At 45.6% G+C, this 26,987-nt stretch overlaps 1 protein-coding gene across 1 annotated transcript in view; it reads left to right on the plus strand.

Moving 5' to 3' along the window:
* Positions 1 to 26,987, plus strand: part of LOC117310572 (anosmin-1) — a 189,738-nt gene that overhangs the window by 129,988 nt on the left and 32,763 nt on the right. Inside the window, exons 4-6 of the mRNA XM_073799731.1 lie at positions 4,174 to 4,396; positions 13,369 to 13,553; positions 15,954 to 16,083. Of these exons, the coding sequence (XP_073655832.1) occupies positions 4,174 to 4,396; positions 13,369 to 13,553; positions 15,954 to 16,083 (538 nt within the window). The remainder of the gene's footprint in view (positions 1 to 4,173; positions 4,397 to 13,368; positions 13,554 to 15,953; positions 16,084 to 26,987) is intronic.

Here is a 26,987-nt window from a genome sequence, read left to right on the forward strand (position 1 = left end):
TTGTGAAATGGAAATAATCCTGGCTGTAGGGCCTGGGGAGGAGTATGTGGGGTGAGCTAGGGAAGCAGCTGGTAGAGGTGACGGGGTGGGAGACCCTCAGCAGCTGTTAGCGATGACCTGCCACGGCTGGTTCCTCGGGTCGTCCCTGGTGAGGGTGGCGGGGATGGTGGTGATGAAGGTGGAGAGCTCCTTTCAGGGGTCCACACTGAAGGTTGCACGCCTGCGTGTTGGCTGGAGCCAGGAGAGAGCCCCCAGGCCCTGGCTCTTTGCCAAGGCTCTGTGTTGAGATTGGGCACATGTGCAGTTCTGGTGAATTGAACCAGACACCAAATGCAGAGTTTTCTCCGTATCTGAGGCTTCATATTTATAGGATTTCTAACGTATTAGTATATGTTACTGAATTTGATGTGTTTGTGTTCATCATCCCATGATTGCCGCACAGATTATTTTATTGTGAAGTACCTTGCATTTTACACCAAACAAAATGAAGATAAGAGTATCTTTTTTAAAAGCATCCAAGAACAGTTAGTTACTATTGTTAGTATTTCATTTCGATTTTACCATTTGCCACAAGAAAGGTGAGCGTAGTGTGTTGCCTAGGTGAGGCACTGAAAACACATTTGAGTTTCGGGCTAAGAGATGGCATGTAGGAGAGATTTATAAGAATTTATTAGTATTGTGTAGAATGTTAATTAAAATATGGGGGAGTTTCCCCTTAATGCAATGCACCCAAGGGCATTTTCCTTCACCTCTTTGCTTTTTTGAGCCCGTCTTTGGACGCATAATGACATCCTTTAGGCCCTAACTACTCTAGAAAAATACATGATCTTTGAAGACTATTCCACTCTTATTTTTGTATATGGACAGGGCAGAAAAAAACAAAAAACAAACAAAATTAATCAGCATAGTAACTACGTTTTCTCCAAATTTTAAACTCAAGCCAGTGACCTGGAGAAATGGTTATTTGTGTGAAATTATTCATACGAGTAGTTTTATAAAGGAATTGTAGTTACATAGTTTTACAATTCATAATTTGCCTTAACAGACTGGATGCAGTTGTATAAACAAGAAATGCAGCATTCAGTAGGTGCATCTGTCGTTGCCATGCATGTTTTCATTTCTGTGAAGTTGAGGGGCATGACACTCCTTGTGATTTGGGTAACCCGCACCTTTGCTAAAATGTTCACATCCCTCCTGACGAGTCTACGAGTGATTAAGTTGTCATGGCACAAGAAATATGACACGCTTAAAGGTGAGAAGTTTCTTTTCCTGCACCCAAATGATCTTTTGCTCACAGGATTTCCAACTGGTGATCAGGGGACCAATTTACACATTTTCTTTATATCTAGAGTCCTAATGTTCACACATCGTTTTCTCTCACCTGTGAGCATTTTTGTCCTTATTCCATTCAGTGGTAAATTCTCATTAAGCAATGATTAAAGACATGGGGAGAGACCTTGTGTACAGATACCATATGTTCTCTAATTTATATTCAGACCATTAATATTTTTCAACCTAATCCAAGAGGATTATCTAAGATAATTGATAGAGAACATCAAAATTTGCCTTCAGTAGAGCTGAACAAATAGAAGAGTGAAGGAGAACGCCTCTGTGAGATTACTGTACCAATTCACGTATTTGTGAGATGATCTTCATTTACGTTCAAGGACTGAAGACTCTTTCTTTCTTATAAATTCCAAGGGGGCCCACTGCCCTCCCTGCAGATTTCAGTGCTGGGCCTGGTGGGGGCATATTGGAGACTTGTGGATGGTCACGCTGTAGGAGAAGCAAAGCCGCCTCTCTGTCTTTGGCTCTTGTAACGTTATGATCAGAATAACAGAAGAATTTGGAAATGTTAAACAGGAAATGTGTAGCAGTGGGAAAAGAAAAGATACATCCATGAGTCCAGTCCTGCTGAGTAGCTGTTGGGAGCTAACTTGGTACAGCCCTGCCTAGTTCTCCGTGTACACAATCTAATAGAATATTCAGTATGTCATCTGGAACACTGCAAGCTCGGGGACCCGTCTAGAAAGCTCCAGTGCAGAGAGGAACTTTCTTTGATTCCTGATTTGTTTCCATGGACCTCAAAATACCCACCCCCCCACAACAAAAAAAATCACATTTTTGAATCCATAGCAAAACGGAAAAGAATTGTAGAGAACAACCCTACCTCAACTGGAAGATCCAAAGGATTGTGCTAATTATGATCATTCTTCTTTTACACTCAGTGGGAGCAAATGTTGCAGATCTGTCTCCGCCAGTGTTTTTGTTTACTTGTTTTTAATTCTGGCCCAGTGAGTAATGAGCTCGGTGAGTAAATCAGTAAGGGGAGGAGATAGCAGCTCCTGCTTTCCTGTCCCTCCCAGTTCAAGGGCGTGGCAGTTGGCATGAAGATGATTAGAGTCATATGAACAGACAGCCCTTACTTCGTTATCTGACTCCCAAGTTATACTCCGTTTTCATGTGTGAGGATGTTTGCCGTGAGCTGATTTGATTATGCATAGCGCAAACTAAGTCCCTGTGATTGCTAACTTAGCAAGCAGTAAACACTTGCCAGATTTAATAAAATTATGTCTACTTGCAAATCTCAGCCGGTGTGGCAGGGGCCAATGACTTTAGTAACTTAACTGTTTTCGTCAGTGCATGTAATGTATACATTTTGTTGAAAGAGGAAAGCTGGCCAAAGCTCTATAATTGTTCCTGATCCTTTCACATGCTTCTTTGATTCCTAACTTAGATTTGGACCTGAATTGAGAACTTCAAAAACCAATGAAGGGCTTCCTTGGTGGCGCAGTGGTTGAGAATCCGCCTGCCAATGCAGGGGACACTTGTTCGAGCCCTGGTCTGGGAAGATCCCACATGCCATGGAGCAACTAAGCCCGTGAGCCACAACTACTGAGCCCATGTGCTACAACTATGGAAGTCCACGTGCCTACAGCCCGTGCTCCACCACGAGAGAAGCCACTGCAACGAGAAGCCCACGCACTGCAACGAAGAGTAGCCCCCGCTCTCCCACAACTAGAGAAAGCCCACACGCAGCAATGAACAGCCAAAAATAAATAAAATAAATAAATTTATATTAAAAAACCCCACACCATACCAACTCAGTATCCTTAAAGAAAAAAAAAACTAATGAAGTAAAACATCTAGTAGCTAACAGAAAAATGAGCTGTGAAAGTGCATAAGACAGAAGAGCCTTAAGAACTGATGATGCTTTAAATGTTTATAAAGTTTTTTTTTTTAATTTAAATTAACTAGCTACAGACTTGTGGTACTTCAGTATTGAAAGCATGACCTTTCTTCTGTTTTACCTGGAAAGTTCTTGAATTGAGACACAGTTTTGATCCAGTCAGTTCATGTTATTTTCAAATTTTATGTATCATTAATTAAAAAAAATTCTTTTTAACTTTGTTTTTTTAAAAAAAATGAATTAATTTTTTTTGGCTGTGTTGGGTCTTCGTCGCGGTGTGCAGGCTGCTTGTTGCCGTGGCTTCTCTTGTTGTGGAGCACGGGCTCTAGGCGCACGGGCTTCAGTAGTTGTGGCACGTGGGCTTCAGCAGTTGTGGCTTGTGGGCTCTAGAGCGCAGGCTCAGTAGTGGTGCAGAGGTTTAGGTGCTCCGTGTCATGTGGGATCTTCCCGGACCAGGGCTCGAACCCGTGTCCCCCGCATTGACAGGCGGATTCCTAACCACTGCACCACCAGGGAAACCCTATATATGATTATTAACAATCAATGTTATTCTCATCTACAATTCTAATTCAAACCTTGAAATGATACTTTTCCTAGCTAGTGTTTCTAGTTTTCCACCTTTGGTAATTAAGAGTGTGAAATTTTTCCCTGGTATTTAATTGTCAGAGTATTGATGTCTCGATGTACATTAAATTTACAATATCAGAACTTAGAATGTAACAATAATCTGTGAATGCGCGTATGTGTAATTGACGTGTATCTGTTGCATGTAAAATAAAGTTCTAAGTCATGGGTCGTAGTCCTTTAAAAAATTAGCATAAAAGATCACTTCTTTAGGGGGAAAGAAAGCAAGTACATTTACTTTGTGAACAATTCAGGGGAGACTTTGATGGAGTAAGAATTTTGACCTGCCTTTCTGACGCCTTGGAAATCAGACTCCATGTGTCTTTAATGGGAGAATTTTTTTTTCTATTCTCTCCCAGCCTCTGTTCCCCAAGAAGAACTATGAATGCCTGACCAGCTGTGAGTTCCTCAAGTACATCCTGTCGGTAAAGCAGGGGGATTGCCCAGCTCCCGAGAAGGCCAGTGGCTTTGCCGCCGCCTGTGTCGAAAGCTGTGAAGTGGACAGTGAATGCTCTGGGGTTAAGAAGTGTTGTTCCAATGGATGTGGACACACCTGCCAGGTGCCCAAGACTCTGTACAAAGGTAAGGAGCAGAGCGGAGTAGGCGAGGGGACCTCCAGGGTCACGGGGGGGTTGTGTGCGTGTGAGGAAGGATGTCAAAGATGTGACTTGGAAGGAAAGCGAGAACTGTATGAAAATGTACCTTGTGCCACATACAAACATCTGAAAATACTTACTGGACCATAGAAATCAGCCCCAGTGAACTCCTACTGGGGTGGAGTAAATCCTTCATGGGAATTCTTCTTATTTTTTTATTGAAGTATGGTTGACTTACAGTATTAGTTTCAGGTGTACAATATCGTGGCTCCGTATTTTTATAGATTACACTCCATTTAAAGTTATTACAAAATAATAGCTATATCACATGAGTTCGTTTAGAAGTTGACATGTCGGAAGGCCACCATCAACTCAGGAACTTTTTGTGTGTTTTTCTCCAACATGAGTAAATGAACGGAGCTCCGCTCGCTACCTTGGAGTAACCGTATTCACATCCTTGGAAAACAGGCTGGCGATGGGGCCCAGCTGAAAAACGCATAATAGACGCATGAGTGTTGTGGGTTTCTGTTGGCACGATCCAAGAACAGAAGTGTGCTTGCAGGGAACTTTCAATATTTTGATTGGTATCTTCAGTTCCCAGATGGAGGAATTGCCCTCTTCCAAAAGATAGGGATGCAAGTTACCAAACAATTTAGCCGATGTAACGGTTTACATCCACAGGCATCTTCTAGAGCACTTAACTCCTCTATGCTGTTACATGCCTCTTTCTGTGAGTGTGACGAAGTTCTTGTATGTTAAACCCATGCTGTTGTATCATGTATAGTTTGGCATGCCAGAAAGCATACTATGGGAGACATAACAGTTCGTTACTTTTTTGGGTCTCATTTGAAGAGAAAAAGAGAATCGGTCACTAGGCATTATTCATTATAAGTAGAAAGAGATCTCTCTTGCTCTCTCGCACTTTCCCTCTCACGCATCAAGTGTATGTTGTTGCAATGCCGGTTCTGCATTAGGGGCTTGTTGACTATTTTCAGAAGTCTGTTCTTAGGCTTATCACAATTCAGGTCTCCCAGAAGACACATACCTGCGCCATCTTCCTCCAGCTGCCACTTGGAAATACTCTTACCTGAAATCTGTGGAATCCATGCAGTTTTCCATTTTTTTTCCCCTAAGATCCTTGGAAACCTGGCACAAATACTGTCTCAGATTCAAAATAATTGCTGCTTTCCCTTTCTTAACAGACTGATGTTTCCTTAATGGATTTAAAGTTTTATTGTTTCCATGCCTTTTGTTATAAACTACATAAAATCACCTCTGCCCAATCTAACACCATTTAATTTTTTAAAAGTCTACTATTATGAAACCTGTTATTATAGAACATTTGCTATACCAGCATTTACCATAAAAATAGGATGCTTTTAGAATGATGGTTGAAAACCCATTTGTAAAACCCTTTTTGTTTTCAAAGTGAGGCGGTTAAAGGAGTCAATATAAATTAAAATGTGCTTTTCACGTGAAAGCAGTGAAGAGTCCGTGTGAATTTCAAGTATGCCTGGTTCACCGAGAATACGGGAAATAGTCTGTAAAGGGCCAGCATAAATGATTAATGATTAAAAGATAGCTGCAATTTAAACGTAATACGGTGGGCTTTTCTCAAGTGCCGAAGTCGCCTTTCTACTACAAGTAAGTCTTGACCTGGGTGTTTGTGGACAGAGGCAATTCATGGAGGGCTAACCGCAAATAGAATAAAAAGACTCTGTTGACCTGGCAGTGACTTTTGCATAATGAGCACAAGGATAAAATAGTATTATTTTGAAAAAAAAAAAAAAATATATATATACACACACACTACATAGAGATTTTTTCCTTGCTCTCTGAATGAAGGCTGGCTTCCATGTCCTGGGAGCATCTGACAGTCATCAAAAGAGGGTTCTGGGCTTCCCTGGTGGCGCAGTGCTTGAGAGTCCGCCTGCCGATGCAGGGGATGCGACCGGGAAGATCCCACGTGCCGCGGAGCGGCTGGGCCCATGAGCCACGGCCGCTGAGCCTGCGCGTCCAGAGCCTGCGCTCCGCAACGGGAGAGGCCACAACAGTGAGAGGCCCGCGTACCGCAAAAAAGAAAAAAAGAGGCTTCTGGTGCTGATGGTCCCAGCCTCTCTGAGAAAGGGTCCTTCCTGACCCAGCGCTTGGCCTTGTGAGGAGAAAAGCATGTATCCAGCCATCAACATGCATGCAAATCAGCCTGACAACCTTTGGAGGCCCAGCTGTCACTGTCCTTCTCACCTTCATAAGTGCACCCTTACTGCCCCAAAACAGCCGGTGGGAAACGAGCTTGCCTGCCTGTCTCTGCTCGCGCCGGGTCTGTGCAGGCGTTTTCCTTAGGAAGAGGGAGCTCCACCGCTGGTTGAGCTGGACCAGTCCCGCTGTCAGTTCACAAGTGCTGAGGCTGAGGTCGCAGGCCGCCTCCGAGGGGATCCAGGGGTTGGCAGCAGCGAGGCGTCTAATGCCTGTTCCCACCTGGGCCAGCTCTCCTGTCATTTTTATTTTCACTCTCTCCAGCTACTGTAATAGGACCCTAAACTTCAAGCCCTCTTTGGGCACCCCTGCATTATTATAGCTCAAGTAAAAGACAGATCAAGATCAAATAGATTAAATCTAATACAACCACTGATTTATCAGTAGTTTTTAGGCTCATCAATAACATGGAGCTTTTTTTGTTTGAACTTTATTTCCAACTAGTTTGTGGAGTTGTAATATTTAAATTAGATACAAAGTATACCTCGTGAAGAACCACGAGGTTCTGTTGGGCAAACCTGTAAGTTCCTCACGTCCGTTTCATTCATTCATTATTTACTTGTTGAAGTGTCCTCTCATAGGAAATCCCAGAGGGCATTTTCTTAATGTCTTCCCCATTTTGAGTTTAAAAGGGACTGATGTCACCTGGATCTCCAAGTACTGACACATTTCAGCTCAGTTAGTAATTACTGACTATGTGTTAGGAGTTATGGGCAGTGCCTGACATTGCTTACGCCCTGTACTGGGTGAGCACCGGGGTGCAAAATCAAAGGACACCAACCTCCACCCGGCCCAGCAGTTCCTCGTCAAGGTGGTCATACGCACACACTCACTGAAGTGGACCAATCACTTTCTTAGCTTTTGCCATAAATTGCTATGTGCCATCCGCTGTCCTGTTTTTCCTTTTATCGCTTATTGAGTTAATGAAAAATTTTTTAAATACATGGAAACACTTATATCCTTTCTGTCTGGTCCACTTTTGTAGAAAGGAAGATGGGGTGTAGGCTGATTTCATACCTTAGGAGGCTTTATATATGCTGGAAACTTGAGTTTTTCAAAACACTGTGTGTTTTGAAAAAAATGATAACAGAATGTCCCGTGTTACATTTGCGCATCTAATTTGGATTATGCTGTGAGAAGTGTCCTTGCCTGATGCCTGAGTTAACTTTACAGACTGGTGTTAGGGTTTGAAACAAAGGAAAACAAAAGAGAGCTTTTCCTTCACCCTTCAAGTAAAACTATTAGAAGCAGCCCCCTGGAAGACTTGACCATGTTACCGTGGGTAAACCAGGCCCGAAGGTGCTAGTCTGTGACACGCACACCTTCGTGAGACTGTGGGAAATTCCCAAGCTGGTCTTCTATGGGTGAAACACAAGCTCCGGTTCGTTGGGGCACTGGTTTTCCTTTGATCCTCCCCTATTTTAGGTCTGGTTTACAGCCTAGTTGGACTGTCCTCTGTCTAGAGGTGATGCTTTAGTATCTTACTGCCTCTCCTCACTCCCAACTGGGACATTTGGTTTGGGGAGGGAAAGAGAAGAGCTGAACTTCTTTTCCAAATGTAAACATTCAGAGTAGTTTGTGGCCTTCAGTTAGGCAGGTGGCTGTGAGACAGCAGTCATTTTTCTTTACCAGGTGCTAACCAGGAATTAATCCTAGATCAGTTTGTTTCTTCCCAGAAAGATCTGATGTGATGATGGAGTTGACTTACTATTTCCATGAATCTCTTAGTATTTGAAATACATCAACCTCAGGATTTTGGAGATGGGCCGCTTTTCACAAATTAACTTTTCACACTTTGAATATAGTGACTGAGTGCCTTAATGTGATGTAAGCACAAATTCCTTGAGTACAGTTGTCCTTAGGAGAGATATTATCCCTGGAACACAATATCTTTTTTTAAAAAAATTTATTTTATTTATTTTTGGCTGCGTTGGGTCTTTATTGCTGTGCGCGGGCTTTCTCTAGTTGCGGCGAGCAGGGGCTAGTCTTCGTTGCGGTGCACAGGCTTCTCATTGCGGTGGCTTCTCTTGTTGCGGAGCACGGGCTCCAGTGCGTGCGGGCTTCAGTAGTTGTGGCAAGCGGGCTCAGTAGTTGTGGCTCACAGGCTCTGGAGCACAGACTCAGTAGTTGTGGCGCACGGGCTTAGTTGCTCCGCGGCATGTGGGATCTTCCTAGACCAGGGCTCGAACCCATGTCCCCTGCATTGGCAGGTGGATTCTTAACCACTGCGCCCCCAGGAAAGCAGCCCCACAATATCTTTTTAATTTTAATTTAATTTAATTTAATTTATTTTTGGCTGCGTTGGGCCTTTGTTGCTGTGCGTGGGCTTTCTCTAGTTGTGGCGAGTGGGGGCTACTCTTCGTTGCAGTGCATGGGCTTCTCATTGCGGTGGCTTCTCGTTGCGGAGCACAGGCTCTAGGCATGCGGGCTTCAGTGGTTGTGGTGCTTGGACTTCAGTAGTCGCGGCTCACGGGCTTAGCTGCTCCGCGGCATGTGGGATGTTCCCAGACCAGGGCTTGCACCCGTGTCCCTTGCATTGGCAGTCGGATTCTTAATCACCGTGCCACCAGGAAAGCCCGGAACACAATATCTTGCTGCATTTTCGTACCTAGACTTGTGACAGGTATATTTATATGAACAGTCAGATCTTGTGATGATTTGCAACTGCTGATGGTCTGTCTTTATTGAGTTTTCTGTCAGCATAGTTTCAACCTTTTTTGAAGCACTGGGTTTCTGTTCCTTTGATTTCACCAAAATACTTGTTATGTTTTAAAGAAAAAAAATGCACCGGTATTGTCATATATTGTGGGATGTTATATGATAGCATTTTTGAAGTTTTTAACAGAATAGTTTAGATTTCAGATGACTAATACGTTCAAAAATACTAAAAAAGAAAGATCCTAGTCATTTACATAATAAAAACCACACTGAGGACAGATCCATCCTCTGCATCTGGTTATGCAGCCGGGATGCTGGGTGAGCTCTCAAGGACTATGAAAGGACTGACGTGAGGGCTGAGGGTCCAGGCCTGAGCCCCATCTGCACACAATTATGCAGTGACTCCCAATCAGGGGAGCCAGCTGACCCTAATGCAAACCAGATGGACCGTTTCTTAAAATGCAAATTGCAAGACCATTGCACATCATAATTAAAGAGATTCTCAGATGAAGGAATTTGAACTGACAGTGCCCTGACAGTCATCGTGTGCCATGAAGGCTCTTGGTAGTTGAATGATATTCAAGACTGAAGCCTCAGAGCACGGGGGTGCGGATGCAACTCAGCAGCGGCAGCTCTGCTGCCGACGAGTTCAGGGTGCTTCAGCGACTCGAGGATTTACTGTAGCTGCGTTTACGCTAGAGGATTATACGTGGAGAGCCAAGAACGTGCTCTCAGCGAAAGTGCTCTGTGAGGTTCAGGAACTAGCCAGCCATCGTCTCTTTAAGTAGTAAGTAAAGGAATGTTTGAGCCATAGGACCTTGACAGAAAAGGAGATGTGAGCTCCTTGAAAGGATACACACGCCAGAGAAGGTGGCACCGAACGCCTGCGATAAGTCTTCTCCTTCCCCTCCGTGACGCTCTAGCAGAGAGGGGTTTACCATTGTCCCAAAGACGTGTGTAAATGTTCCGAGTCCTCTTACGTCCCCAGGTGTATTCTTGAGAGAAGAATAAGAGCGGGTTGGGCTGTTTCTTCAACGAACAGTTCCGGGCCATTCGCTCTTGCAGAGCGCCCTCTACGAGGACATGGTGACGTGGAAATTGAGGAGATGTGGTTCTTGACCTCTGGGGTTTTAGCTTTGTGGCGAAGGCAGACATCATTACACGAGCTGGCTGTGGAGGGAGGCAGTTAACTGCATTTCGACAGTGACAGGTTAAATGCTGAAGAGCTAGCAGAAGAATGGAGCCTTTCTTTCCAATTGGGAGCCTTAGGGAAAGTGGCTCCGAAGGGTGGCATTTGGACTGAGCCTGGAAGTATTCCAGGGTCTGTGGTCCGAAAATAGAAGGAAAGAGGGTCTTCTTCACTTCTTCAGAGTGAAGAAGACACCATGAACAGGCCGTGGTAGTAGGGAGTGCCTGGCAGTGTGTTTGTGGGTGTAAAGGCAGGTGTGCGACAGACACGTAAAATGTACCACGAGATCAACTGAAAGATAACTGGTAGGTGGTGGTGAAGATGGATGCCTCGAGTGAGATGCAGAGACGTTTCCCTCCCTTCTGTAGCAAACAGATGCGCTTGAACGCTCTGAGAAGGAGAAGGAGAGCCTCTCTCCTCCACTTGAAGAAAATAACCACAAATACGGTGAAGAGGGAATTAGAGAAAAGAGATTGGCTTGCAGGGAGATGGGCTAGAGGCTATGGTGATGGTCCAGACAGGAGAGGAAAGTGCCTAAAACAGGTGGTCACCATGGAGACAGGATGACTGAGGGGTTCCTGAAATTATACTCTGCAGTAAAGCCACAGGATGTTGGTAGGTGCAAGCACAAGACAAAAGGTTCTGGGAACCCTTCGATGTCCAACAGCCTAGAGATGTCACGAGGACCCGCGTCTCAGGAGGAGGGGCGCATCTGGGGACACGCATTTGAGAGGGGACTTATGCAGGTGGATGAGGCCATGCAGCCCAGAGAGGGACTGGGGGTAGATGTGAGAAGCACTCGCTCTGCAGAAGCATTCTGGGCATGGAAGCGTCAGTGTAAGGTTATGCACCGAGAAGTTTCTGAGATGAGCTTGAAAAAGGCTCTTGCGGGGGCACAGCAGGAGCAAAGACGGAAGAGTCCCACAGCAACCAGGAACTTCAAGGACGTTAGAATCAGAATGTCCGAGGGACTTGCAGAGCTACGGAAACCCCTTTGTTTCTCTACCTTTCTAAGTGGCTTTTCCTAATCCAAAATGTGGCAGAAAATTCAGGGAGAAACCGGAGATGGGTCATGGCTCCAGGCAATTTATTTAATCTTCCTCAGACTCAGTTCCCTGGGGCTCAGAATGTAGCTGCTTCACCCTTCACCCAGTGGATGAGGCCACAGCAAGGATCCCATGAGACAACTTTATGGTAAAGTGAAGGGCAACGTACAGATACAACCCGCCGGCAAATCAACATGGAGAATGCAATAGGGGCGGTGACTGTGGTTGTTTAGAAAATAGTTTTTTGGGTTTTTAAAAATTTTATTTATTTTATTTTTATTTTATTTATTTTTGGCCGAATTGGGTCTTCGTCGCTGCATGCGGGCTTTCTCTGGTTGCGGCGAGCGGGGGCTACTCTTCGTTGCGGTGCGCAAGCTTCTCATTGCACTGGCTTCTCTTGCTGTGGAGCACGGGCTCTAGGCGCGTGGGCTTCAGTAGTTGTGGCTCGCGGGCTCTAGAGCGCAGGCTCAGTAGTTGTGGCGCACGGGCTTAGTTGCTCCGTGGCATGTGGGATCTTCCCGGACCAGGGCTCGAACCCGTGTCCCCTGCATTGGCTGGCGGATTCTTAACCTCTGTGCCACCAGGGAAGCCCTAGAAAATAGTTTTTAAGGGTCAGTGAGCTTTTGAGCAGATATACGTATGCCATTTTAAAATTATCCAGCTCTGTCCACCTCAGTGTTTAATGCCTTTAAAAGTTCCCAGCACAAGATTGGGCTTGGATTAAGATCAGAATGAAATGAGTTGAATTCGGCCGCATCACTAACATGCATCAGAGCTTATGTTTTGTATTTGCGCATTTTCTAGTTTTCTCAGTTTAAACTCAAGAAACGGAAAAATGAAGGCAGGGTTCTGAGCTAACCATTTCCAATGCTTAGCTGTCAGTGCTTTAGGCAAATACTCGTTCTCAGCAGAGAATGATTTTAATGCAGCTGGTGTTCTGGGTTTGGATGGCATTGAACATCATGATGCCATAGACTCTACCTAATTTCATATGTCCTGTTAGTATTAGAAATTGGTTTTAAAACTCCCTTTCCATGACAGCTGCTATTTCGAACCGTGGTTCTTAAATCTTTCAGTTACCAGGCAACTTGCATGCACTGTAGGGGGAAGAAAGGAATCAAAATGATGAACTACTTTCCAGTGAGGCACCTGTGAGGGACTTCTGAAGCCAGGCACTCACTCATGCCCAAACCAAACATTATCAATTCATCTTTTTCCAATTTTAGACGGTAAGTCAGTAGGGCAGAGGTCCAGCAGTCAGTTGGGGAATCCACAAGACTCATGCTTCGGAAACCATTCTTGTAAGATTGGACCACGTGAGACGATTGGGCTTTATGATGTTTTCCTTAAGAGGAAAACTCGCTCAGATAGAGAGGAGAGCAAACTTGAGAACCGTGCTTTAAGGACCCTGGGATCTGTCTGCAGAGACGGAGCGTGTTACGTGGGAAAGAGGGCTCAAGCCTCCTCCTGACTGTCGCCCCGTGTGGATTCCGGGTTAGCCTCCAGTGGTGCAGCTTGGTAACAGGATTTACTTGGAAGAACACGCATAAAGTCATTGCTCTAGAGGTGACCTTTTTCAGAATCAGGAATCCGTTTAGACCCTCTAAAAAACTGGGAGAGCGAAACTGAACTTCGTGTCAGGAGATTTCAAATGTGAACCCCTGATAGGGAGGAGCTGCTTTTAAGAAAGGAAATAGAGGATCCGTTGTCACGAGATGAGATTTGTCTCTTCCGTAGATTTTCTTTCTCAGCTTTCACCGCACTCCGAGTCACACACGGGCTGTTTTAACTGGCGCGGTTCTGTTTCAGGTGTCCCCCTGAAGCCCAGGAAGGAGTTACGATTCACAGAACTGCAGTCCGGGCAGCTGGAGATTAAATGGTCCTCAAAATTCAATATTTCAATTGAGCCTGTGATCTACGTGGTACAGAGAAGATGGAATTATGGAATCCATCCTAGTGAAGACGACGCCACCCATTGGCAGACGGTAGCCCAGGTTAGTGCTTCATAGGCAGTGTCTCCCCCTTGAGGCGGTGTCTCCTTCGCCTACAGAGAGAAACTGAGCTTGCTGTGCCGCGGTCAAAACAACCCGAGCGCCGAAATCACGTAACACAAGGTGGACGTGCTCTGCATGTGGGCGGAAGACGGGATGGGCTCTGTAGGCGTAACCGGGTACCACGAGAAACTTGGCTTCATGTGTTCACAGCGCACGTGGAAGGGAGACGGTTTTCTAATGAGTGTTCACATTTATTCCGAGAAGTACGCTTCCTTGAGATAAACTTAAAACCGACTAGAGTGAGGGAAATGCAACACCCGTAGGACTCGCCAATGTGCTAGTTGATCATCTCAAGGCCTTCTCCTCTATTTCTCCTACATTTAAGCCTTTATTCCGCATGGGACTCTCGTGGCGGGAGGAAGATTCATATCACACAACTACTTAGTGGGAAGCGGCCAGCAGCTCATCAATCTCCCCTAAGTGCTTTCTTCTTCTTGGTCAGCTTACCAACTGGGAGGCCACCTGGATGGAGTTTATCTTCCCAGTGCTTTACCTCCTCTGTCTTGTGGATGTGAAAAGCAAAATATTTTCTTTCTTTTTAAGAGCTGTTAAATGGAGTACCAGCTGCAGGCAGACTCCACGGATGGAGGAAAGAATAAATTCTCAATACACAACTGCTTCATGCTTTTCAGCAACTGAAATGCCTTCTCTACATGTAGGTCTATAGGGGGAAATTCTGTCCTGAAGTTGATCAGGTCATTTTTTCCTCCAAGGACAAGATTCCCATGATTTTTTTTCAGTAAATATAAAATAAATGTCAGCATTCAGGTGTTTAGGAGAAGAATTTGGTCCCTTTCGCAACAGTAGCATCTCAGAAAGGATAGACACTAAAATAATTTAAATACCACCCAAATCAATGAGAAATGTGATGTTAAGAGAAACATCTTAAATTAGGGGGGAAGAAAAATGGTCAGATAAATTTAGCAAGTCTATTCCACACCTATTTTGTTAAAAAATTGTGTTTTAACAAAACATAAAGATGTTCAGAATACAGCCTGAAATTATATTTGGTTTACACGGCATTCTCCCTTAAACAATTGCTACAGTATCATTTGTAACTTTTCCAAATTATGCAATTTCCAAATATTTCCAAATTATAAATTTGAAGATTTATGAAAGTAACTGATGATAAGCGCTTCTCTTTCATATCCTCTTATTCGGAGAGAGGAAAGACCGTGCACTATCATTTCTGTTATTATTACTATTTTCACTAGTTAATACCACATGTAATGCTTCCTTTCTCTGTCTGCTGAATGCTGTGGCTAGCATGCTGGCTTTAGTTCCTTAAATTGAAAGCTAAAACTAGACAAACAAGTCAGTGAAAATGTTATCTCAAATTCTGCCAAACGAGGTAGAAAGCCACACTTGAAGTCATCTTCTTCCTTTGATCTCGGAAATGCTTAGCTTCTTTTGAATGTTAAAATACACATGACGATCCTTTTCAGTAAGTTATTATAAACTCAGCTTTAGGAGGGTTTCAGTTCAGTTCTGTTTTCCAGTTTTATCCACCGAGCGCCAAGCTGAGCTCAGCACTTGGCACACGTGAGGCGTAGAACTCGGGCGTCTATCCCTCGGAGTCAAGGCCAAGGTTTCACGTCTACCCTAGGACGTTGCTGGAAGCAGGCCTATTGCCCTGAGTTTGATGAAGGGGAGGGCAGTGGGAAGATGCTCAAGTTGTTTGATATCTTGGGACGTAGCTGTAGGGACAGCAAGACCTGTGGAGCTGTCCCATTGTCCAGTTTTCTTCTCTGGACCTTTTCTTGGACGAAACATCCCTCACCCTTCAGGAACACGACTCTTTGCAGATCTTACATGATTTACTCAAATTAAACAAAAAAGTCTTGGGTTGCAATGTACTTCCAGAATTTAAGCGTGTGGGTTCACGTCCATACTTCCAAAATTATATTTGGCGAGCAAGTAGGAGGCATTTCCCTTCTATAAACTAAAGTCGATTTCATTTTCTCTATACTGTAATGATTCCTTCATGTATTTATTCATTCGTAAGTATAATTTATTGATGAAATCTCTCCAATGCTGTATTTAGTCACCAGATTTTAAAACAGCCCAAGCATTTGTCACGAGATTTTGACTTCCAGAGAGCTTTGACTCTTCGAGGTGAAATACCTATGAATGGAATCAAGCAGTTGGAACCTTCCCTAGGAATTCCTTGGTCCCCGACAGCCCCTCCCCTACCGGAGCAGGACGGGTTGCTCTCATCCAGGAGGGCAGGGCACGGCGAGGCTGTGTTGCATGGGCTGTTAAGTGCGTGTGTTTCTAAAACAGACCTGACGGGCACGTCAGGATAAAGGGGATCTCTGTGCTCTGTGACTTTCCCCTCAGACCACGGATGAGCGGGTCCAACTGACCGACATACGGCCCAGCAGGTGGTACCAGTTCCGCGTGGCAGCCGTGAACGTGCACGGGACCCGAGGCTTCACCGCCCCCAGCAAACACTTCCGCTCCTCCAAAGGTCAGTATCGCTTGCCTGTCCCTCTATGTCCAACTCGCCATGGGGGCGCATCCACCTCATCTCCAGGTTCTTACGTGTGGTTGGCCAACAGGTGGCTGTGCTGTGCTTAGCAAACGGGACCAGATGGGTCTGAAGGTGCCGGCGAATTTGTGATTAGGACCATCCCTGGGCTTTTACCTCTGAGAGACTGCAGAAGATAATGTGATGGGGTTTTCTCAACTCTGAAGTCATGGTTTTCCATGATCAACTTCCGTTGGCTCTCTCAATATATTCTGAGTCAAGCACCATTCAATTAATTTTTGGAGAGAAAGGTTTACTTTCTGCTACATCAGACTATGCAGGTTTCTTGAAACCGTTGCTATACTGAGTGTGAATTAATCTCTTTTGTTTCATAAGAGGCAGAATTTAAATCCCTCCCGAGTCACTTTATCATGGCTATCATTTTGTTCAGTTCCTACTTCAGTGCTATTTTAAAACCTCTGTGGGATCCGATGAATACTAACTATATTACATGTGTGGTTAGTCTAGTCTGTGATAGTGGGAGGACATCATTTGACTGGGTATTAATAATAGCTCCGTGTTTATTTCTCCAGTCGTGTTGAGATGGCTGTGTGCGCTCTGAATTAATGATACATCTGCCTGGCTAATAGCGAGGGCCAGTTTCATGGATAGAGGTTCGTCCACTGATTCCCTTACTAACCAGCAGTTATCCTCTTAGGGAGCTCGTTTAAGTTTATTTTGAGAATACATTATGATATTAATGAAGAATGTGAGACTGGTAACATCAGTCATGTCTTTCAAAACGGGAAGGTTTGAACCGGCTGCTATAAATTGCAGTTTCCGTTCCTTTTTGGGTAAAATGTATGCTTCCGTTAGTCTGTCCGTTTCTCACCAGATAATATTGCCGCACCTTTCTCTGCACAATCATAGGTCTCAAGTGGGAACCTTGCAAGCAGATCAACTTAGTATTTGAATTCTGTTACGGCGTATGTTGTAGATTTTTAAGTCTTTTCTTTTAAAAAGTCCTTTTAAGAAAAGAAAGGTGCAGCGCACACACCCCCGCCAACCCCGAGGCAGATACACTGAGCAGGTCCAAAAATGAAATAAGAAATACAGACGTCAGACCTTCCTTGTCTGAGGACTGTCTCCAAGTGGTCCGAGGACTGAGAGAGGCCGTGGGAATAAATAATTAACAGTGGGTTCAGAGGCAGGGCTCGGTACAGGGCTCGAGAAGCGTTCACGTTGACCTTGGCAGTTCAAATGCGGTCCAGGCGTGCTGTGGTCACAGTGCGTTCCCATCTCCTCCCTTGCCGGCAGGATTGGGGTCTGGCGCTCTCAGATCGTGGCTGCATGTCCAGACATGAGGCAGAGCAGCTCCCAGCCTCTGCAGACAGAGGTGGAATCCCTTTCAGAGTCAGACGGGGTCTGGGCAGAGGCCCTGTGACAGTCCCCGGGGCCGGCCCAGTGGCTGCCAACCATTCCGGGGAAGGAACAAGGCCGTGCTGTCCCAGCCCTTCCTACATGTCTGAGGACCGTGTATGTCTAGAATTAGAGCAGCATCCCTCACATTTAAACAGGCTTTTGTTGAAGGGAAGTGCACCATTTGGGGGAAACCTTGCAGTCACCATTAAATTGTTCTATTTCTTGGTTTTACAAATATGCCCAACATTCAGCATTCCAGACTTCAGTTCTTGCACTTCTGAAACCAAAACTATTATGCCTAGAATTTATGGAAGATTCTACTGTTTCCACTGAAGATGCGCCACAGAATGATGGGAATATAATAGACCCACGAAACAGTTGAAAGCATTTTCTCCAGGATGTGGCTAAGGATACATCACCGTTTACAAGGTGGTACCCTGTCTTCCCTCACCTTAGTCAGTTCTCACGAAGCGTAGAACTGTGTCTTACTGGGAAAATAATTTTTAACAGCCTTATTGAAATATAATTTACATACCATAAAATTCACTCATCTTAAGTGTGTTAGCCAGTGATTTTTACTATTTACCATAAAGTCGTGCAAGTGTCCTTTATACAGTTTTAGAATCCTCCAGGAGCCTCCCTGGCTTACTGGGAGAATTTTAGGGTAGAAATAAAGTGTTTTGGGGTCTCGTTTTATCACTCACGTTTCATTCCCTTTTTTTATTCAACACATGTCTGTTGAGCACCTGCTCTGTGTCAGGCACTGTGCTAGGCACTGAGGTAACAAGTAAAAGACAAAAATGTCTGCCGTTGTGGAAAACACACACACACACACACGGATTCACTCTCATTGGGGGTGAGAGGAAACAGTAAACAAGATTAATACGTAAAACACTCTCATATACTAGGGTAGAGAGTGATAACTGACAGTGCGAAAAATGAAGAACAGACACGGGAGCTGTGGGGAAGGGGGTGCTTTTGTTTTCTCCTATTTCAGGGAGGGCGGCCACAGAAGAGATGCTGTATAAAGGAGTGAAGGGCTGGCCTTGCACCGTCCGAAGGAAGAGCCTTCCGGTTCCAGGGGGTGGAGCCTGAGGGTGGAGCAGAGAAGGGTGCAGACTGGAAGGAAGGAGGGGCTGGGCGCGCTGGGTGTCCAGGGTCACGGCACGGAGCGCCAGTGCAGTGTTCCCGCTCAGAGGGCCCTGCGCTGAGTGAGGAGAGCCCGACAGAGGAAGACGAGCGCTCTACGTTGCCGTTTATACGTGGATCTAAAAAGCACAGCAAACCAGTGACGCAGCAGCAGTAATGAAAGGCGACAGTAACGTGGACAGAGGCAGAAGTCAGCTGTCCGGGGAGCTCATGTGGAAAGGTGACTCTGACAGGCTTTGGGGACTTACCCGTGGCCTGTAGGAAATGACTCCAGGGTCTTTGGTCAGGAACTGCTGGGCGATTGGTGTGACTAAAACAGAGATGACTGAGACAAGAGGGTGTTTCAGGGGAAGACTCTTTTCTTCCTTTGGGGAGGCACATATTTCCAGAAGAGTAATCGTTGCCCAGCCAGTACGACTGCTGTGTTTTAGGGCCTTTCCTGCACACGGGGCTTTTCTGAGGGGTGGACGTACCCCGGTGAAGGACCCTGGACGTGATGGAAACACGAGTAATCAAAGGAGCAGCTGAAGACACAAAAATAACTTTGTTTCTACCTTAAAATTTTCCCGACAGGGCACGGAGGATCTTAACGGGGTAGAGGAATCCTTCTAAAATGGGTAGTGGTGGTGGTCACACCCGTAGGAAACACTAGAAATCACTGCTTGCACGCTTGAGTGAACTGTATGGTATATAAATTCTAGTTCAGTAAGACTGTTACATTTTCTTCCCCCAGCAAGCACTTTTGTATATTTGTAAATGCAGTGGAGTAAGATGGGGAGAGACGAGGTGGACCGTTCTGGCAATGTCTTCAGCCGTCAGGCAGGTCTGTCATCCCCGAGCCCCGAGCCCCGTTCTGTGATGCATCTTCCCGGAGACCACCAGAGGATCTGTGATGACCAGCACACACACGCGTTTGGTTTGCAGAGCACAAGGACTGAAGTCCGGAATGCGCCTTGCCTTGAGACGTATGGAAGGATGCATGTGCGGTGTGGTTTGTAAAAGCAAATAGCACCACATTTTAACGGTCACTGCAGCGCTTCCAAAAGCGGTGCATTTTCATTTAATTAAAAGCCCACTTATGCCCGCCCTGCTCCAGAACCAACTGGCACTGTACCAGTTGTACGTCTTCTAGTGGTTTAAAATTACTTTAAGAAAGAAATAGTGCTTCCAAAATAGTTGTCTGTGCAAAGGGTAGGCCATTTTCTAGTGCATGTGAACTTGCATATGGGACCAGACTTGATCATTTAAGGCTGGCTCAAGGGAAGGGGCAAGGATCTTTTCCATCTTCCACGAACACCTCTGAAAATAAAAGCAAAATTAAATAGGACGATAAAAAAACTTGGTAAAGTGGGCGTCATTTAGTTTAGTTAGGCCTGCTGCCTGGTATTCATCCTGATTCTCACAGAAAAGTCAAAATTCCTGTCTTTCTCTTCTTTAGGGTTACTTTCAAATACAAAATTACTAGTCTGTGGTTTGCCTGAATAGATTGGTTACTCAGTTAATTTCCCTGTAACTCTTTTTTTTTTTTTTTATTTTTTTGGTGGTACGCGGGCCTCTCACCACTGTGGCCTCTCCCGTTGCGGAGCACAGGCTCCGGACGCGCAGGCTCGGCGGCCATGGCTCACGGGCCCAGCCGCTCCGCGGCATGTGGGACCTTCCTGGACCGGGTCATGAACCCGTGTCCCCTGCATCGGCAGGCGGACTCTCAACCACTGCGCCACCAGGGAAGCCCTCCCTTTAACTCTTATATCTCCCTATAACTTAATCCTAACCCCTTAGAATACCTATTTTCTATAAGAAAATTCTGAGTTGTTCATAAATTGGTAAGTCAGTTTCAGGCTTTTTCTTTCCAGGTGAATACCGTTTCTGGATATTTTTATTGCTAACCCCTGCCAACGCCCCTCCCCAAGGTTGAGGTGATTTTTCTGTATTTACTTATTTAAATGCTCTATACTGTCTTTCTCCCTGGTACTTGAGAAGGAAAGTTGGCTACAACCTTAAAAACTAAAATTACAGATAATTTAATAGACTAATGTATAATGTCCCTTTCTACTTTTTGTCTCTTAATGGAGAAAATGGAAATGGTAACCCTTCCACATGGTGAATTGCCTTCCTAGGCTACTCCTAGGATGAAGCGCTCGCTTTTCTGGGCACCAAGCCTGCCAGACCCTAGGGTCTTGGAAACTTTTCCATCCCGTGGCGTGGGGAGTGAACCCTAGGAAGCAATGGGAGACAGGTGTAGATATGTGTGGAATCACAGGGGCGTTTGCACGTGGGACTCCTGATGCGGGAGATGACCTGCCAGGGACGTGATCCCCAGACGCCCATGCAAGTTAAGGCTCCACATGGAAGCAGTTTACAGAGGCAAGGATCCAGGACACCGGGTGGGCAGGGGCGGGGGTGAGAGGGGAAGGTGACTGGGAAGGGAAGGCGGAACACAAAGGCGCGTTCTCACGCTAGTTGCCACTGTGGGCAGCCCTTCGCCCTCTGGGGAACTGGGGCGTTGCAGGCGGGCTGCTTCTGGGCCTCTGTGTCCTGCACACGCACAGAGCCTGCTCTGGGTGCAGACAGAGGTGTGGTCGTTTACACGCTGAGCGGATGTGCCCTGAAATAGCACAGGACAGGGGACAGGGGTGGCACCCCGAGAGCGTCTGCTGTCTACCTCTTGGTTTACTCAATATCTACAAGATTCCCATTACAGACGTGTCTAATGTGTTTTGAATTATGGTTTAAAACAAAGATATGAATAGTTTGATGGACGCAATTTGGCGAGATCATGAAAGGAGCCCCCGTGTTCCCGAATGTGGGACAGACGTAATAGTAAGTGGAGACAGACAGGCCTTTCCAGGCTTGCTTTCTTCCCTCCCAAATCTGCCATCGCCCTTCCCAACATCAGATCCGTTTCACACTGTCGTCCGCTTCTTTGACGAAGCAGCCCCTGACTGCTGACCCACAGAGCGCCCCAAAGTGGCGGGCATCAATTTAGAGTGACGCTCTTGCCAGCAGATAACATACTTTGGTATACACTGGTCTTGAACATTCTCTCGATCATGTTGATATTTATGGACAGGGCAAAAAATGTGCACACACTGCATGCTTGGTATTGGAAATATACGTTACTAGTATCACTTCCTGTTGCAAGTGACTGCTTACAAGTTGACTGGATTGGGGAAATAAAGGGCTACAGAGACTTCTGTGTGTCGACATCAGCAGTGGAAGCAGGAAGACGGACGGTTTTGTGCATTATGTTAAGCAAAGCCCAGCTTCATTTTCTTGCGTGTTGCCAAAAGCACGCAGACATTGGTCTGGATGTTTGAGGTTAGTCCGTATCCATTTAACGCTGAATTAATGTGCTTTTAGGAGATCTTATAAAGACAAATTAAAAAATCCACCTTCCGTTGTCATTAACCTAATACGTCTTCTAATGTACATAATACAGTTATTATATTCACTTCCTTCCAAGTTCAGAGTTTTCCATCCATCTTTCCCCCCTTATTTCCCCATGTGTACAGGATACATTAAAAAGCAGAAGAAAAGCAGACGTTGTTTTCACAGCACACGAGCATCACACGGGATGTTATTCCACGCATACATTACGGAGTGTTAGGAAAGCGGGAACAGACTCCACTGTGGTCATAAAGTTCCCTGTCGCTCCACGGGGACCCATGACTTTCTATGCAGCTGCTCTGTGTGCCATTTCCACTGGACGACACTGTGCTGAGCACATGTCCTGAAACTATGTAATAGCTGGAAATTTGCCTGCCGTGCAGCTTCTGCAGCTCCCCTAAGTTGTTGTGTGTCTAGATACTGCAGGGGGATTTCTTTCTTCTCCTTCCCTTCCCTTCCCTTCCCTCCTCTTCCCTTCCCCTTTCCCTTTCCCTTCCCCTCCCCTCCCCCTCCCTTCCCTTCCCCCCCTTCCCTTCCTTTCCCTTCCTTTCCCTTCCTTTCCCTTCCTTTCCCTTCCCTTCCCTTCCCTTCCCTTCCCTTCCTCCTTCCCCTCCCCTCCCCTCCCCCTCCCCTCCCCTCCCTTCCCCCCCTTCCCTTCCTTTCCCTTCCTTTCCCTTCCCTTCCCTTCCTTTCCCTTCCCTTCCCTTCCCTTCCCTTCTCTTTCTTTCTTCCTTCCTTTCTTTCCTGTCTTTCTGTCTTTCTTTTCTTTTTCTTTTTTTTTCTGTCTTTCTTTTCTTTTTTTCTGTCTTTCTTTTCTTTTTCTTTTTTTTTGTTAATGAGGGAAGTAAAATTATTCCAGCCGCTGTGTCTGGAAAGAAAAACCAGTTTAAACATCAGAACTAACCTACGAATTAGCTGGAGAACGTGTGACTGGTTATATCATTGCTTTAAAACTCTAACTGCCCTTGATCACCGCCCCACACCTAAGAGGCAGTGCTCTGATGCATTTCAAATGGGAAGTCTGTTCCCTGGACATCGTTTGAGGAACTCAAATAAGTAATAAAATTAACATTCATGCTCTTAAAGCATATCTCGTTCCTCTCTCTGTGTCTATGTATATATACATTTCTTCATGATTGTGTATTTATAAAGGTCTCTTTTTACGGAAGTAGAGTTGATTTACAATATTGTGTTAGTTTCAGGGGTACAGCAAAGTGATTCAGGTATAAGTATATATGTTTTCAGATTATTGTCTCTTGTAGGTCATTACAAGATACTGAGTTTAGCTCCCCGTGCTGCACAGTAGGTCCTGCTGTTTATTTTATATATAGTATGTGTCCCTGCTAGTCCCAAACTCCTGATTGACCCCTCCCTGCCTTTCCCCTTTGGTACCCGTAAGTTTGTTTTCTGTCTGTGAGTCTGTCTCTGTTTTGTCGATGGACTCATTTGTGCCACATTTTCGATTCCACGTGCAAGTGGTATCCTATGATGCTTGCCTTCCTCTGTCTGACTTCCTTCACTGAGTACGACCATGTAAAGGTCTCTCTCTTTACTGCCGTTTGCACCCCACTCTGCTGTTGCACTAACGCGCGGCTGGGTCTCCGTGTTTAACCAACAGGATCGTCTGGACACGTGGAGGCGCGTCTGCCTCACAATAAGTGATGGGCTTTCTCCTGGGACGGCAGGAAGGGCTCCTTTCCCATGAGAGTTCACATCAGTGTGATAATAGCCTGCCTTTCTGCAGGGGTGACAAGTGATTTCATTTGGCGCTTTACCCATCGTAGGGCGTAAAGCTGTTCCACCGTGCGTGTTACTTTGTCACAGAAGGGTCAGAGATGCAACCGTAAATCTATCCGCTGAAACCCAAAGCTTCCATCTTCTTTTGCCAAAAGCACTACATAGGATCGTTAATAAAAGGAACTATTTTTTCTCCAAGGCTGAAGTTGGTTATTCCTGCTAAACATCGAAGATACCTTTGCCCTGGAAATCATGCAAACTGTAAAAGGAGCTAATACGGGCTTCCTATTACATTTATCTTTGAAAGTGTACTTGCTGCCTGCTTTGTGAGTTGTGTTTCTGCAGATAATTGGGAAGGTTGCAAAGAGGGAGTGGATGAAGCAGAAAGAGAAGTGAGATGGGAGAGAAATGCTCTCACTTAAGCTTCAGAGGGAGGGGTCAGGGGAGCTCTGGTCTTGTGATGTGCCTCTGACCTTCTCCCCCTACACTCTTGAACTAGTGAATTAAACTCTCTGATCCTCAGTTTCCTCATCTGCAAAATGAGAACAAAAGGCCAACATTAAAAAAACAAAGCACAACCATATGCATATAAAATTGGAAATAAGCTGTGCTTATGTCCAGTTCCAAGAGACTAAATGGTGTCATTGCTTTGGAAAGACTCTAGCTCCGGGGTTGACAGTCCATGGCCTGTGGTCCATATTTGGCCTGCCGCCTGTTTCTACAGATAGCGTTTCACTAGCACAGAGCCGTGCTCATTTGTTTCCATATTATCTGCAGCTCCTTTCAAGCTACGACAGCAGAGTGGATTAGTTGCAACAGAGACTGTCTGGTCTGCAAAGCCTTGATATTCACTGTCTGCCCCTTTACAGAAAAAGGCTTTCAATCCCTGTGCCAGACTGTAATGGGCACTTTCCCCAGCAAAGGGCTTCACATGTTGACTTTCTGTAGAGACAGTGGCCCATCGTGATGATGATGATGATGATGATGTTGATGTTGATAACAGATGTAGAGATGTGGCCTGAAACCCCTCTTTCTCCCCTCATTGTCATTCTCACACCTGGCTCTGCCACCAGTTATGTGAATGACCTCGGGCAGGTCACTCTACCTATCCAACCCTTAAGATCCTTACCAGTTTTTTTTTTTTTTTTAAAGTTCATAAATAAATTATAAAATCCCTTAGAGCTTTATCATAATGTGGAGTTTCTATATGCATATAATTTTTACCACAAGCTTCCAACTGCATTTCAATGTTTTAACAGAATTAAAACATTATGTAAACTGAAAGAAAAGATTCTGTATATTTCAACAAAGTGAATATACTTGATTTCACACTGCAGGGAACCATTTCACAAGGCAGTGAATGACAGCAATCTGGGAATTTGTTGGGACTGAATGAAATCCTTCAGATTAGACAAACAGGACAGACTCTCTCATCTGAAGTCTTCAGTGACTAGACAGATAAATGAGTAGCTCGTTTACAGAGGATAATTGGGGCAATAACCTCTGCTATTCCCCTTTGGCTTTAAAATTTTAAGAAGTAGTTATTTGGGGGGAGAAAGAGATTGGGGGTGTCTCACGTTGGTAATGGAAGTACGCCACCTGGGTATTGTGAGTACTCAAATGGGCCTTACTTTTAAGAAAATGTGAAGCAAATATTACTAATTCATTTATTTGAAAGTACTACTTCCTCATGCCATTGTCATAAATTACGTTGTTTCATATTTTATCATGTTTCATAAACTAGATGATGTTTTTCTGAATTATGATCACATCTAAGGTATGAGGAATTTTTCCAAGGCAGTAAGAAATGATATCATGAATGAAGTAGATTAGGGAAATGATGAAATACTGAATACCAGTTGCCTTCCTTAAACCTGGAATTTCTTTAGAAAAGGAGGTGACTTTGAGCTTGTCCTGCGAACCTAGACTCTCTGGAAGATTCACATAACTACTTATTTCCAGCATATAGACATCCAGGTGCATCACTGAAAACGTGAATGGCTGTAATCACCTTTACACGTTGTCATTTTTCTCTTGCTCTGAAGTCATGCTGAGCTTGCCAGCCAGCTTTCTGTAAGAAAGGTCTGCAGTAACCTGTCGTAGGTTAAGGACTGACTCATGCTGCAGAGGTTGATCTTAAGGGCCTTGGAGAATACCAAAGTAGGAGAAAATCACGGTGAAATTCTGCTGGTGCGCGGAGGAAAGCACATGTAACTGTTTTGAGTAGGGTGACATCTGGTCAACCTACAGTAGGTACAGACTCTCGGTGGCGGGGGCAGGGAGGGAGGGAGGGAGGCATTTAGGCTAAACCGGTGGAAAAGCTTCAGTAGCTCTTGGTTTTCATCTCCACGTAATCAGATGGGAACCAGTGTGGTCAGAGCAGCAGGCTCAGGTGGGGACAGGAAAGGAGGTTTGGGAGGTTATGTGTGGTGAGAATGCACAGGACTTTGGGGAGGCTGCCAGCACGTTGACTCTAAGTGAGACCGGAGGCCATCGAGAGCTTCCAAGCTGAAGAGCCTCAGCTTGTGTCGTAAAAACCACCAGCTGCCGCACTGGGAAAGGCTCGGAGGCCTTCGCCGTCATCAGGGAGCAAAGACAAAGGCTTGGCACACGGTGTTATGCTGGTGGAAACAGTAAGATTCCAGATAGATTTCTGAAGGTACTGCTAGCCCAAGGAATGAAAGCAGAAGAGGTGTACGACCTCGAGGTTTGGCGCAGGAGCAGCGGGAAGGAGGAATTTGTGTTTCCTGAGATGGGGCGTCTGGGGGGGGCAGCAGGGGCTGGGAGGGGCGGGGACTTCGGTCTTGGGCACATTCCTTTCACGCTGCCTCTGAGACCTCCAGGTGTAGCTGATGCAAAGACCCTTGAGTACTTGAATCGAAGTTCAGGGGTTTTAAAGCTGTGACTGGTGAGATCTCTAGAGATTGGGTATAGATGCCAAGAGGCCCCCGAGTTCAGAGGCCAGATGCTCCCCCGCTTAGCGGCGGTGGGATGGGGAGGCCAGGAGGGGGGAGGCTGAGGAGGGTCAAGGGACCAGAGGGACAGCCAGTGGGGAGCGGAGGCAGGCGGAGACCACGATGCAGGGTGAAAGCAGTGAGGCGTGTCGCGCCCCTGTGGGGATGACCAGAGTGGGGCTCCCAGGGGCTCCGCAGAACCAGCAGAGCGAGGAGGGCCGTGCTTCCTGAGCCCGTGATAACAGGACCCAGCAC

Source organism: Tursiops truncatus, chromosome Y (assembly GCF_011762595.2).
Source record: "Tursiops truncatus isolate mTurTru1 chromosome Y, mTurTru1.mat.Y, whole genome shotgun sequence".
Taxonomy (NCBI): Eukaryota; Metazoa; Chordata; class Mammalia; order Artiodactyla; family Delphinidae; genus Tursiops; species Tursiops truncatus.